At 53.5% G+C, this 14,389-nt stretch overlaps 1 protein-coding gene across 2 annotated transcripts in view; it reads right to left on the bottom strand.

The window, feature by feature from the left end:
- Positions 1 to 5,922: 5,922 nt before the first annotated feature.
- The window catches only part of ALOX5 (arachidonate 5-lipoxygenase), a 46,101-nt gene continuing 37,634 nt past the window's right edge, over positions 5,923 to 14,389 (bottom strand). For both annotated transcript variants that reach the window (XM_086381348.1, XM_086381349.1), the window contains 7 exons: positions 11,708 to 11,911; positions 10,892 to 10,978; positions 9,108 to 9,286; positions 8,682 to 8,803; positions 8,213 to 8,313; positions 7,722 to 7,892; positions 5,923 to 6,621 (listed from right to left, as the gene is read on the bottom strand). In XM_086381348.1, coding sequence (XP_086237474.1) covers positions 6,442 to 6,621; positions 7,722 to 7,892; positions 8,213 to 8,313; positions 8,682 to 8,803; positions 9,108 to 9,286; positions 10,892 to 10,978; positions 11,708 to 11,911 — 1,044 coding nt within the window. In that variant the 3' untranslated portion in view covers positions 5,923 to 6,441. The remainder of the gene's footprint in view (positions 6,622 to 7,721; positions 7,893 to 8,212; positions 8,314 to 8,681; positions 8,804 to 9,107; positions 9,287 to 10,891; positions 10,979 to 11,707; positions 11,912 to 14,389) is intronic.

The following is a 14,389-nucleotide window of genomic DNA, read 5'->3' as shown; positions in this document are numbered from 1 at the left end:
CAACTCTCACATCCATGACCACTGGAAAAACCATAGCCTGGACTAGACAGACTTTTGTTGGCAAAGTAATGTCTCTGCTTTTGAATATGCTGTCTAGGTTGGTCATAACTTTCCTTCCAAGGAGTAAGCATCTTTTAATTTCATGGCTGCAGTCACCATCTGCAGTGATTTTGGAGCCCCCCAAAATAAAGTCTGACACTGTTTCCACAGTTTCCCCATCTATTTGCCGTGAAGTGATGGGACCAGATGCCATGATCTTAGTTTTCTGAATGTTGAGCTTGAAGCCAACTTTTTCACACTCCTCTTTCACTTTCATCAAGAGGCTTTTTAGTTCCTCTTCACTTTCTGCCAAAAGGGTGGTGTCATCTGCATATCTGAGGTTATTGATATTTCTCCTGGCAATCTTGATTCCAGCTTGTGCTTCTTCCAGCCCAGCGTTTCTCATGATGTACTCTGCATATAAGTTAAATAAGCAGGGTGACAATATACAGCCTTGATGTACTCCTTTTCCTATTTGGAACCAGTCTGTTGTTCCATGTCCAGTTCTAACTGTTGCTTCCTGACCTGCATACAGATTTCTCAAGAGGCAGGTCAGGTGGTCTGGTATTCGCATCTCTTGAAGAATTTTCCACAGTTTACTGTGATCCACACAGTCAAAGGCTTTGGCATAGTCAATAAAGCAGAAATAGATGTTTTTCTGGAATTCTCTTGCTTTTTCCATGATCTAGCAGATGTTCACAATTTGATCTCTGGTTCCTCTGCCTTTTCTAAAACCAGCTTGAACATCTGGAAGTTCACAGTTCATGTATTGCTGAAGCCTGGCTTGGAGAATTTTGAGCATTACTTTGCTAGTGTGTGAGATGAGTGCAATTGTGCGGTAGTTTGAGCATGCTTTGGCATTGCCTTTCTTTGGGATTGGAATGAAAACTGACCTTTTCCAGTCCTGTGGCCACTGCTGAGTTTTCCAAATTTGCTGGCATATTGAGTGCAGCACTTTCACAGCATCGTCTTTCAGGATTTGAAACAGCTCAACTGGAATTCCATCACCTCCACTAGCTTTGTTCGTAGTGATGCTTTCTAAGGCCCACTTGACTTCACATTCCAGGATGTCTGAGTGATCACACCATCGTACTTATCTTGGTCGTGAAGCTCTTTTTTGTACAGTTCTTCTGTGTATTCTTGCCACCTCTTCTTAATATCTTCTGCCTCTGTTAGGTCCATACCATTTCTGTCCTTTATCGAGCCCATCTTTGCATGAAACGTTCCCTTGGTATCTCTAGTTTTCTTGAAGAGATCCTTAGTCTTTGTCATTCTGTTGTTTTCCTCTATTTCTTTGTGTTGATCGCTGAGGAAGGCTTTCTTATCTCGTCTTGCTATTCTTTGGAACTCTGCATTCAGATGCTTATATCTTTCCTTTTCTCCTTTGCTTTTCGCTTCTCTTCTTTTCACCGCTATTTGTAAGGCCTCCCCAGAGAGCCATTTTGCTTTTTTGCATTTCTTTTCCATGGGGATGGTCTTGATCCCTGTCTCCTGTACAATGTCATGAACCTCCGTCCATAGTTCATCAGGCACTCATCAGATCTAGTCCCTTAAATCTATTTCTCACTTCCACTGTATAATCATAAGGGATTTGATTTAGGTCATACCTGAATGATCTAGTGGTTTTCCCTACTTTTTTCAATTTAAGTCTGAATTTGGCAATAAGGAGTTCATGATCTGAGCCACAGTCAGCCCCTGGTCTTGTTTTTGTTGACTGTATAGAGCTTCTCCATCTTTGGCTGCAAAGAATATAATCAGTCTGATTTCCATGTTGACCATCTGGTGATGTCCATGTGTAGAGTCTTCTTTTTTGTTGTTGGAAGAGGGTGTTTGCTATGACCAGTGTGTTCTCTTGGCAAAACATTGTTAGCCTTTGCCCTGATTCCATACTCCAAGGCCAAATTTGCCTGTTACTCCAGATGTTTCTTGACTTCCTACTTTTGCATTCCAGTCCCCTATAATGAAAAGGACATCTTTTTTGGGTGTTCGTTCTAAAAGGTCTTATAGGTTTTCATAGAACCGTTCAACTTCAGCTTCTTCAGCGTTACTTGCTGGGGCATAGACTTTGATTACTGTGATATTGAATGGTTTGCCTTGGAAACGAACAGAGATCATTCTGTCGTTTTTGAGATTGCATCCAAGTACTGCATTTCGGACTCTCTTGTTGACCATGATGGCTACTCCATTTCTTCTGAGGGATTCCTGCCCACAGTAGTAGATATAATGGTCATCTGAGTTAAACTCACCCATTCCAGTCCATTTTAGTTCGCTGATTCCTAGAATGTCAGTGTTCACTCGTCATCTCCTGTTTGACCACTTCCAATTTGCCTTGATTCATGGACCTGGCATTCCAGGTTCCTATGCAATATTGCTCTTTACAGCATCAGACCTTGCTTCTGTCACCAGTCCCATCCACAACTGGGTATTGTTTTTGCTTTGGCGCCATCCCTTCATTCTTTCTGGAGTTATTTCTCCTTTGATCTCCAGTAGCATATTGGGCACCTACCGACCTGGGGAGTTGCTTTTTCAGTGTCCTATCATTTTGCTTTTTCATACTCCTCATGGGGTTCTTAAGGCAAGAATACTGAAGTGGTTTGCCATTCCCTTCTCCAGTGGACCACATTCTGTCAGACCTCTCCACCATGACCCGCCCGTCTTGGGTGGCCCCTCATGGCATGGCTTACTTTCACTGAGTTAGACAAGCTGTGGTCCGTGTGATAAGATTGGCTAGTTTTCTGTGATTATGGTTTCAGTGTGTCTGCCCTGTGATGCCCTCTCACAACACCTACCGTCTTACTTGGGTTTCTCTTACCTTGGACGAAGGGCATCTCTTCACAGCTGCTCCAGCAAAGCGCAGCCGCTGCTCCTTACCTTGGACGAGGGGTACTCCTCACGGCTGCCCCAGTAGCTCCGCTAGGCCCTCCGCGCAGCCACCGCTCCTGGGACATGGCGGCGAGTCATGGCGGGGAGGGGCGGGGCGGGGCGAGGCAGGGGAGGGAAGACATAAAATGATTGATTGACGTGACTCTGAGCAAAAGCAGATTTCCATACAGATAGCCTCATTAACATAGATTAGGAGAGCAACGTATGAGTTTAACATACTGGTTTGTCAAGTTAGTTCTGAGCCCTTAGGCCGAACCGACTTGAAGACAGAGTCTGGGGTAAATGCATAGCATGTTAACATAGCTTAAGATACTCACTTCCACAAGAAAAATGCATCCTTAGCTCAAGGTTTGAGAAAAGTTAAGTTCGGGTGGAGCCAGGTGTCGTTATGGCAACAGAGTTTTAAGAGAAAGCTCTTTTTAAATTTGTACAGAGAAGGGGAAAAATACAACACTCATTTGTTTCCTCCTGCCCCTTAAGAGAGAAAAAGTGTCTAACACTCGCAGCCTATTTCCTCCGTCTGGAGACCCCTGGCCTTCCTGCCTGTTACCCTCTCGCTGGCGGGGCTTCCCTGAATAATGCCCATGTGGTGGATCCTCCAGTCTTGGGACTGCAAACCACTCCTGGGGCTGGGCGTGCTGAGGGTGGGCGCCTGGCTTCACCTGTGCTCACGAGATGAAGGGAGGGAGCCCAAGCTTGCCCCAGCATACTGTGTGGTTGAGCCAGGAGAATTGTCCCCCAAGTTCAGGGCACCACAGAGGGCTGCCAGGAGACTGGAGAGCTATGCAGCGGGGTGCTTTGCTGGTGTCCTTGCCTGACTTGGGAGAACAAGTCCCAGGAACTGAGCGCGGCTGTGGAAGCTCCTAGAGGAGAGGAGGGCCGCAGAACAGCTGAACCTGCTCAGGAGTATTCTTGCAGGAGGGACAGAGACTAGTGCCCCCTGGGCTCGCGCTCAACTGTTGGTGGGAGGGAATGTTGGGAGCCTGGAGCTGGAAGAGAAATCCGTAAGAATGTGAGGAGGGGGCTTCCCGTGAGGGGCTTCGATTCTTTGGGGACCCAATGAATTTTAGTGAGTTTGGCTGAACAGACACCGAATAAGGTCTTGTTGCAGCGAGGCTTTGAAACAACGCCAGCCCCAAGCCTCTTCGCCCTTCGATGTGAGCCACAGAATTGTTGCAGGAAGGTGGACGCCTTCCAGGGCCCGAAACTGGGCTCTTGTCTAACACTCGGAAATGAATTGTCCGAGGAGACACATGTGCTGACAAAGCAAGAGATTTTATTGGGAAAGGGCACCTGGGTGGAGAGCAGCAGGTAAGGAAACCCAGGAGAACTGCTCTGCCGCGTGGCTCGCAGTCTCCGGTTTTATGGTGATGGGATTAGTTTCCGGGTGGTCTCTGGCCAATCATTCTAATTCAGAGTCTTTCCTGGTGGCGCACGCATCGCTCATCAAGATGGATGCTAGCAGAGGGATTCTGGCAGCAGAGGGATTCTGGGAAGTAGACGGACATGCGGTGTCTCCTTTCGACCTTTCCGGAACGGTTCGTGGTGGCTCATTAGTTCCGTATTTCTTATCAGGATCTCCTGTCATAAAACAACTCATGCAAATGGTTACTATGGAGCCTGGCCAGGGTGGGCGGTTTCAGTCAGTGTGCTTCCCCTAACAGAATGATGGGTTAAGGCACACTGCTAGGGGAACCTCCAGTCCTCCAGGTCAGGGGGTGGCCACTGGTGCTCGCAGACCTGCCTTCTGTTTGGTAAATACACTTATAGACACAGTCTTGTCCTTCGTGCACTTGCTGTGTTCAGCTTATTTCCTGCTACACTGTCGGATCCTTTGTCCTGGAAAGCCTACAATATTTACACGCCCCTTTATAGAAAAAGTTTGCCAACCCTTGGTCTGTGTGATTGGTGCCCCTGGAGTTGGTGCACAGCCCACGAGGTGACAGAGGCGTAGACGGCCCTCTTCTAGGGCCTGTCCTTTCTCCCAGCCTCAGAGGTGCCCAGTGACCAGTTGTCCGGCTATGCATCTCTGTTGCTGGTTCTGGAAAGAGCTGAGGTTAGTTCAGGAGTGAAAGGAAGAAGGGATAAGCCTGCTGTCCTGAGCTGAGAGCTTCCCTCGGCCCCTCAGCTGTCAGAGAAGCCTCGCCTGGCCTGCCTCGCCAAGCTCCTTCTGGGACCTGAAACGAGAGAAGCAGAGTCCAGGCTCTGTGGGGGCATCTCAGGGTCCCCTCTGCATGAAGTAGGTATCTGGAGGTCCAGTGGTCCAGGGAGCTGAGCCAGGCTCCACTTTGTTTCCCTCGTCCAGCTTCCACCCTTTCACTCAAGACACACAAAGCCAGGGTCTTGGCAGAGGGGAGCTGGCCTCACTGTGTTGCCTGGCACCACCGTTGAGGGGGTGGGGGGGCAGGGGGTAGACGGGAAAAAGACAACATAGGTTGTTGCGAGAAAAAGTAGTCTGTTACCCCCATTCTCCTACTTTCCTGTTGTTAGATGCCCTGTTACAGAACAGTGATGAGAGCAGATGGTGGGGGTGATTTTTTTTAATTCATTTTTAAATTGAAGGATAATTGCTTTACAGAGTTGTGTTGGTTTCCGCCAAACATCAGCATGAATCAGCCATTGGTATAATTTGTCCCCTCCCTCTTGAACCTCCCTCTGGCGGGGGTGATTTTGTGGATTGGTTGGTTCATAGCAACAAAAACTTGGTAACAATGTCCCTCCTGATTTTTCCTGCAAAACGTTTCTGGTCCATAAAATCTAGTCACCTGAGAGCCCTGGTCCTGGGGCTCCTTCCATAGACATAGGAACTGTCCTGAAGGAAGTGTGTTCTGAAGGAAGCGTAGGAACATTGTGGGCAAAGAAGAGAGAAAAGTACCTTTTGTCCAAATGGAATGGGGGCAGCTTTTGCCTAGATGGGATCACAAAGATTACGGCTTTTTTTGTGTGGGGAGGGGATGTGAGCTGTTTGGGGTGATTGGAACATAGCATGTTGGAGACTTGTTTTGAGCAAACTCCTTTATTTTTATGACAACCAGTTCTTAATTCTTTCAACCAGAATTTATCTGGATACCTACTGTATGCAAGAGATTGGACTAAGCATAAATAGAACAGAAGATCGTCTTCCCATTTCTCAGCAAGAACATCCACTAGTCGTCTTGCTCTTCTGGGCTGCCTACCGTGAAGCGCTGAGCTGGGCGTAAGGACTGGAAGGGGCACAGTCCTGTTCTGTGTAGGAAAGGTCCCTGCAGTCCTTACACACACTGATCAAAGTATGGCATTTGCTAAAGACTGAGGAACAAACAGGAAAATGCTCCAAAGCTGAGCTACATTGTGGTCCAATCTGGGGAGTGTTTGGTTTGAAGCCAGGAGCCTGGGTCCCTCAGGCCACTTCCCAGGAATCTGAAGGCCCACCCCTTGGTGCCCCCAGGAGCCTGCCCAACCAGGCAGGCTGCAGTCTGGGGGCCGAGCCCAGCCTCGAGCAGCTGGGCATCCTGCAATGAGACGGGCTCAGGTGGCTTCTCAGATGGCCACGCTATTGGGAATCCGGTCTGGGGACAAGTAGTAATAAGGCAGCTTCTTGTTCTTGTTGCGCTCGGCGATCACGCTGACGATGGAGTCGAGGTTCTTACGGAACCGGGCCATGGCCTCCTTTACGGGCTTCTCGACGAAATGTTCCTCTGGGTACATGCCCAGAAACAGCTGAGAGCCAGACAGACAGAGATAGGTTAACCTGTGATGAGGTGATGTAAATCGACAGGACTCGTCCCACCGCTAGAGCCAGCCTTTGGGAGTCAAGGCCTGTGCTCATCACCGCTCCCCGCATCTCCACCCTCTGCCACCTGCTGAGAGCACCCGAGTATGCTCTTGGGCTGGGGCCTCACAGATCAATGCCCCGCTGCAGGGAGGCTATAAGGACTGGTAATGGCTCAGGCAGATGTGGAGGCTGGGGTGGTCCTGGCTGTGGTGGGCATGTGGCCCAGTCCCCAGGCACGCTCCCGCCTGGTGTTGGGGCCACGGGGGCACAGGGCCAGTCTGACCTTCTCTGCAGCCCAGGTCAGCCACAGCCAGGCCCATTTGCACATTCACACCAATGTCTTCAAATTGAACCTAGGTGTATCTTTTAGAAACAAAATCCGAGAATGTTAAAATTGAAAAGTTTCATAGCCAGGGCTGGGCAGGGTGGGAGAAATGTTCTGCACTGTTGATGGGATGTTGGATTCAGCTTGTGGAGGGCCATTCAGTCTCAACAGTCTTTGACCAAGAAATTCCTCTACAAGGAATGTACTGGTTCTGTTGAACACCTGTGCTGAGACCTATGTGTGAAGATGTTAGGGGCCGACACAAAGGTCCCCAAGCAACACACGGCCAACAAATGCTGGTGGGTCTGGGGCCAGTCCAATCGGCCAGTCATTCTGGGTGGCACTGGGCTAACACCAGGGGTGGCGTCTGAGAGCCAGCTTTGGGCCTTTGGAATTAGGTTCAACAGGTTGTATGAGTATGTCTCAAAAGATACCCAGGAAACTCAGCCCTCACCTGTGGGGTGCCAGGGAGAAACCCACATGGAAGAGCTTTGCCAACAGTGGGAACAGGTTGGGTGTGCCCTTGTGGGGAGCATCACAGTGGAGCAGTGACCCCTGCTCTCCTGCCCCACCCCACTCTGAGCTCCATCCAGACTCTGGCCTGAGGACCTCACAGGTCCCTCCAGCCTTGCAAGTCAGGGTTCCTGGCCGGCAGGGGTCCAGCCTGAGCCCTGAATCATAAAACCCTGGGACTGAGGAAGGCGTTAAACCCGGCCTCACCTCATTGTCCTGGAACTGGCTCAGAGCCCATACTGCGCCCAGATGCCAGCAGGAGCGGCCGCGGTCAGGCAGCGTTTCCACAATCTGCTCGATGGTGACCACACCCTTGGCCGTCGGCGGCGGGGCTCGCATGGTTGGGGGTGCGTTGGGGATCCAGGAGCACCAGTCATACTGCAGGGACAGCCACCGACCCAGCTGGGTGCCCCTGTGGCGAGTGCAGCCCTCACCCACCTTTGCCTCCCATGCCACCTCCCCGAGCCCCCTCCTCCAACTCCAGCGGGGCTGGGGAAGCCCCCTCCCTCATACTGGCATCCGGTGCTTAGCACAGAACAGAACTCCACCGGCCACTGGGAACACCAGACTCCTGGCCCCTCCGCCCCTCCACCCCCGCTCCTGTGGAGGAAGTGGGGCGGCCCACCCAGGGCCCTCAGAAGCAGCCGAGTTGGCCCTGGCCATCTTCCACCCAGAGGGCTTGCCCCGTCCTTGCCCACCTGGCCGAAGTTCACCGCCGCATGCTGGGCTGAGGCCGTGAAGATCACCACGGTCAGGTACTCACACAGCTTCTCCTTGGTCTTGATGGACTTGGGGAAGCCTAAGGGAGAGCCCTGGGCTGGCTGAGGCCCCACCCCCAGGAAGGGCCACTCGGCCAGCAGACACCCACTCCACCCATTCAGGTCCCTGGGTGCCCACACACCAGTGTTGGGAGGGCCTGGGCATGAGCAAGACGCACTGGGAGAGCACGGCTGCTTGGCCCAGTGCTCCAGTTGCTTTTCCCCCCTTTCCTGGCTCTTGGAGAGCCCCTGGGATATCCCCATGGTGCACACTGAAGGGCAGGGGTCCCCTGGGAGCTGTGGGCTCAGCACCAGGTGCTAAGATGGAGGCCAACGGCCAGCATCACCTACAGCAATTCAGTGGCACAGGGGAGAGAGGAGAGGCCGCGGCACGGAGCGCAGTCCCCACCTGAGGCCTTCCTGCCCCGCATGCCGTACATATAAACGTCCTTCACGAAGTCCTGTAGCTCCTGGTCCTCCTCCACCACCTGGTCGCCCTCGTAGTAGATGTCCACCACCTCGGCCACGAACCTGCTCAGGAGGAGAGGCCCAGCCAAGAGTGGGTGACAGCCAGGGTCTGCAGAACTGGCCCCTGGGCCCCATCCATGACCCCGTCACTTCCTGATGTCTGGGTTCAGGTCACACTCTCCCCCAACCCCGTCCAACCTGGCACAGCCCCGTTCCCCCAGCACTGCCCCGACAATGGAGCCAGGCCCCCCGGCCCACTGAGTCAGCGGTGCAGCACCCCCGTCGTGACCCTCAGAGCCCCGCCCACTCCTCCTGCAGCCCCTCAGCTCCCGCTGCCCAGAGCTGACCCCCCAGGCCTGGAGCTCACGTCTTGATGGCCTCCCACACCAGGAGCCCGTCGTCCCGGTAGAAGTAGTAGGGAATGTCTTCCGCGTTGTCCATGCCCCGGGCCTTGATGGCCTCAGGGAAGCACAGGGAAGTGTAGGTCAGGTCCTGCATGGCCCTCTGCACCATTTGCACATGCCCACCGCCCCCGGTGGCGTTGGCCTTGAGAAGGAGGGGAGGAAGCGCTGTGAGCCAAGGTCAGTTCCTCTAGGGCCAAAGCTCAGCATGAGAAACTGCAAGGGCAGGGAGATGTCCGGGCCCACCAGAGCAAACCCATGTCCAGCGAGGTGGGGTTGGAGGGACATTTAACTCGGAGCATGCCCAGGGCAGCCCCAGGAGGAGGTTATGGGGAGGAGCCTCGTCCTGATCCAAATATGAGGGGCTGAGATGCAGGAGGGAGGGGTGAGCCCCCTACCCGAGTGGTGCAGTGAGGACGGCAGGCAGAGTGGAATCCAGGCCAGAGCAGCCCCTGCACCAGGCCTGCCCTTGTTCTGAGCACAGGCTGCCCAGGGCCGAGCATTGCTCTCAGAGACCCGATCTTTGAGCATAAGACAGGGGCATACACTGGACCCCAGGACACACACCACTCTGCCGAGAGCCTCTTGTGTGCCTAGTGAGGGCTGCTGGTCGTCATCCCAGCTGCAGATATGCTGGTACACATGCCTGCAGGCAGGCATACACGTGGCTGAGTGCTCAGGGCACAGAATCTTCCAAGGAGAACTTGGGGGCTGGGACCAGACACTGGTCCACGGTGGGCGTGTGACCCGAGCACGACCAACAGAGTTGCTCCCCGGTATTTTCTATTTGCATGGAAGATGCTGTCACGTGTGCGATTGCAAGCTTGGAGCTTGCTGTGATGTCCCCGCTCCCACTGGGGGAAGCCTGTCTGCAAAGCCCATCTCAGAGAGTGAGGCCCACACAGTTTAAAGAGAGGCAGAGTGCCAGCCAATGGGCTTGTACCCTGGGGACACTGAGTCCCGGGCCCCGTGTATGAGGCACCCTAGAGGGCAGGGGGCGCCTGGGGGCTTCGGGCCCAGCACCAGGTACTGAGGTGGAGGCCACGGGCCAGGTTGCCCAAGGGAACTTGGAGCAGGAGCTGAAGCACCCGGACGTGTCCAGGTGTGTGAGATGACACAGTCCCACTCCAGCTGTAGCGGCCTGAGATGAGTTTTGTCATTTTCCACCCAAACGGTGACCCTTGGGATGGTCTGGCTGGCTTACTAACTGGAGGTGGGAAAGGAGCAAGGTGGGGGGTATGGCTGTGGGAGGCTCCAGGCTCAGTAAGCCTCCAGAGGGGCCACAGCAAGGGGTATTGCCTGAGAGGGCGTGATGGGCGGGTGGGGACACAAGGCCCCACTGAAGGGAAGAGTGGGCTGCGAGTGCCCATGGCCTGGAGGGGAGGAAGGGTGGGAGGCTGTGCTCGGAGTGATGGGCGGCAGAGTGGGTGGGGAGATGCAGGAACCTAGTGTGGGCTGCGTGGGCAGGCAGGCAGGGTTTACACCCACATGCCAGGGGGAGGGGAGGGGAGGGGTAGGAGGAGGTGACAAGAACACCCTGGTGAAGAGGAAGACAGGGTGGACGGAAGGGGTGGATGCCAGCCAGAGAACATGGGGGCTTCACTCGAGCGCACCCAGCCTCCCACCCTTCCAGGCCTCCACGTGGTTGGTGCCTAGGGGGCTGGTCTCCGGAGAGGAAAGCCGGGCCTCAGGTCGGGTGGGGGCCGCCGAGGCTCTCTGGGCACTGGGCTGGGCGGGAGGAGGCCCTCACCTTGTCAAAGAGGCCGTACTCGCAGATGAGCTGCTCCCGGGCCTTGGTGTTGATGGCGATGGTGAACCGCACGTGTGCCACCAGGAGCTGGCGCAGCGACAGGGGCGGACCTCAGAGGGGGCCGGGGCAGGGGCTCCCGACCCGGTCTGCGCCCCCTCGGGCTCCCCAGGCCCCCAGCCCCACCCCACCCCAGTGCTCTGTGGAGGAGCGATGCCAAGGGGCACGGAGGGAGAGAAGCTGGCGTGTCGACCTGCACTGCCGCGAGCTGCTGGCTCGGCAGCCTGGGGACGACCGCTCTAATGCTCAGCAAGAATGATCGTGACGAAAATGACCATCGTCAGCGCTTACGCAGAGCCTAACTGTGCGCTGGGCACTCTGAAATTCTCTGACTGTGTCCACTGTTTCAACCCTGACAGCGATCCTAGGGGGCAGGTGTACTATCTGATCTCGGTGTTACAGATGGGGAAATGGAGGTGATCTCAGCCCGCAGCCACGCCAGCAGCCAGTGTCCGCAGGATTCAGGAGAGAGAAGGGCAGTGACCGTGGGGCTGCCCGCGGGGACCAGGCAGAGCGACACTGAACTCATTCGTCTCTTCAAACTCTGCTCCCTCCCCCAAGGCTAGCCAGAGCCAGGGAAGGCCCAGGCCCTGGCCCCAGCCTGATGTCCCAGGGCCCAGCAGGCTCTGAGCTGCTCTGTCCCTGGGGCTGCCTCCCCTCCTCCCCAGCCTCTCCCAGCCACAGTCCTGCGGGGATGTCGGTACCCCTCCTCCCTTCCTTCTGTCCTCTCCCCCCAGGTGAGGCAGGAGCTTGTTGTACCTTGAAAATGGGGTGCACGGCAGGCAGCTGGCGGTACATGGCGATGCCAAACACCTCAGACACCAGATGTGTGCGCAGAAGGTGGGTGATGGTCTGGTGGACGTGGAAGTCGCTGGAGCGCACCCAGATCTTGGCCAGGAGCCAGTCATACTTTGCATCCGAAGGGAGAAAAATGGGATTCTCTTCTCCCGGCACCTGGTTGAGCTGATACGTTACAGAAAGAGAAGGCATTGCAATATTTTGCTCCAGGCTGTAACTGTAGGAGAGCCTGGCCTCTCAGGAAATTACAGGAGAATCCAAATTTCTTCAACAGAGACTTTGAATCATGAGAGGATCACGGAGGAGGGCAGAGGCCCCAGGTTTGTAACAATTTCTCCTCCCGGCTGCATCATTTACTACCTGTGGGACCCTGGACAACTTAGCCCTTATGAACTCCAGCTTCCCTGTCGTTAACAAGGGCACGGGGTCTACTAGCCTGGCAGTTACCAGGGGAAGCAAATGGAAGGGTGCGAAGGCAGCATGGGGTGAGCCGTGGCGTGTGGAGGTGTGGGCGGTGGCCCTCCACCCGCTCCCCATCTCTCCCCTCTCTCCTGGTCCCACCCACTGCTCTGCAGCTGCTTTCTGGTCTCCTGATTTTTCCTTCCTCCGCTCTCCCCTTACATGCTGCTGCTCCCCAGACTCTGTCTGGGTGCTTCTGAATCCCCTTCTTGCCCTTGATTGATTAGACTGGTGGGGAGTGGGGGACAGCAGGGGGGACACGAACTCTGGAGCCAGATGACCTGGCTCCAATCTCTGTTCTGCCGCTGACTGTGTGCCCTGGGGCCTCGGTCCCCTTATCTGCTTAAAATGATCAGTAGGTGGACTGCCTGTCTACTCAGAGGGCTGTAGTGACAATTATGTAAATAAAGGAAGGCTTTCTGTTCTGAAACCCTGATGGCCAAATGTTTCAGAATCCAGGATTTTTAGGATTTTAGCAGTGTGTACACACCATTATGTGACAACTGTCTTCCTCACCCTGGGTCTGCAGCAACACAATATTTTACACTCAAACATGCTAATATTTCTGCTTGAAACATACACCTTTCACACTGAGTGGGAGAAAGCCTCTGAAGTATTCCCTTCTATCAGGAAGATCCCCCTGGAGGAGGAAATGGCAACCCACTCCAGTATTCTTGCCTGGAGAATTCCATGGACAGAGGAGCCTGGTGGGCTAGTCCACAGAGTCGCAAAGGGTCAGACACGACTGAGAGATCGAGCATGTGTGCACATTGGTTCAGAGCAAGCTTTGCTGCCAATGAATCTGCTACAGATTTTTTGAGAATCTAAGAGTTTTAGATTTCAGAATTGGGAGTAAGGGATTGTGGACTGTGCGGGCAAACCCTTGGGTAAACTTGGCATGTGGTTAACATCTGGCAAAACCAGCTGCTATCACGCCCCCAGCGCCCAGTGCCTGGTTCAAGACTGACTCAAAGTGCTGTTTGCTGAGTGCTTGTGTGCTGTGCCCTTGGGGGCCCTGTGGAGCCTCCCTCCTTCACAGACCCACACCTGGTCCTGGCCTCGGCATGGCTTCCTGCTGCTTGCGTAACATCTCCCACAGCGCTGCAGTGGCGTGATACCCTGAGAAAGCACCTGCAGCCAGGAATGGGGAGACAGGAAGCTCTGGCCCTGCCTGTCCCTTCCCCAAACTGCACCCCTCTCCTCCTCCATCATCCTCGGTGGAGACAAGAATCCGGGAGCATCTCAGGACTGGCATGGGTCCTGACCGCCATAGTCCCCCCTGGCAACCACAGCTAAGAGCTCATCTCACAGCTTCACCTGCTCAGGCCCTACTGCTGGTTTTTTTTTTTTTTAATTGAAGAATAACTGCTTTACAGAATTTTGCTGTTTTCTGTCAAACCTCAACATGAATCAGCCATAGGTATACATACATCCCCTCCCTTTTGAACCTCCCTCCCCATCCCACCCCTCTAGGTTGATACAGAGACCCTGTTTGAGTTTCCTGAGCCCCACAGCAAACTCCCGTTGGCTATCTATTTTGCATATGGTAATGTAAGTTTCCATGTTACTCTTTCCATACATCTCACCCTCTCCTCCCCTCTCCATGTCCATAAGTCTATTCTCTATGTCTGTTTCTCCACGGTTGCCCTATAAGTAAATTCTTCAGTACCATTTTTCTAGATTCCATATATATGTGTTAGAATATGGTATTTCTCTTTCTGACTCACTTCACTCTGTATAATAGGTTCTAGGTTCATCCACCTCATTAGAATTGACTCAAATGCATTCCTTTTTATGGCTGAGTAATATTCCATTGTGTACATTTACCACAACTTCTCCATCTATTCATTTGTCGATGGGCATCTGGCTTGCTTCCATGCTCTAGCTATTGTGAACAGTGCTGCAGTGAGCAACGGGACACACGTGTCTTTTTCAAGCCTGGCTTCCTCAGGGTACATGCCTAGGAAAGGAATTGCTGGGTCATATGGTGGTTTTATTCCTAGCTTTTTAAGGAATCCACATACTGACTTCCATAGTGGCTGTATCAATTTACATTCCCACCAACAGTGTAAGAACATTCCCTTTTCTCCACACCTTTCCAGCATTTACTGTTTGTAGTCTTTTTGATGAGGGCCATTGTGACCAGTGTGAGGTCATTGTAGTTTTGATTTGCATTTCTCTAGT

Source organism: Bos grunniens, chromosome 28 (genome assembly GCF_055505025.1).
Source record: "Bos grunniens cultivar Pamir isolate PY7600 chromosome 28, Bosgru_T2T1.0, whole genome shotgun sequence".
Classification (NCBI taxonomy): domain Eukaryota; kingdom Metazoa; phylum Chordata; class Mammalia; order Artiodactyla; family Bovidae; genus Bos; species Bos grunniens.
This window is presented reverse-complemented; position numbering and strand designations above follow the sequence as displayed.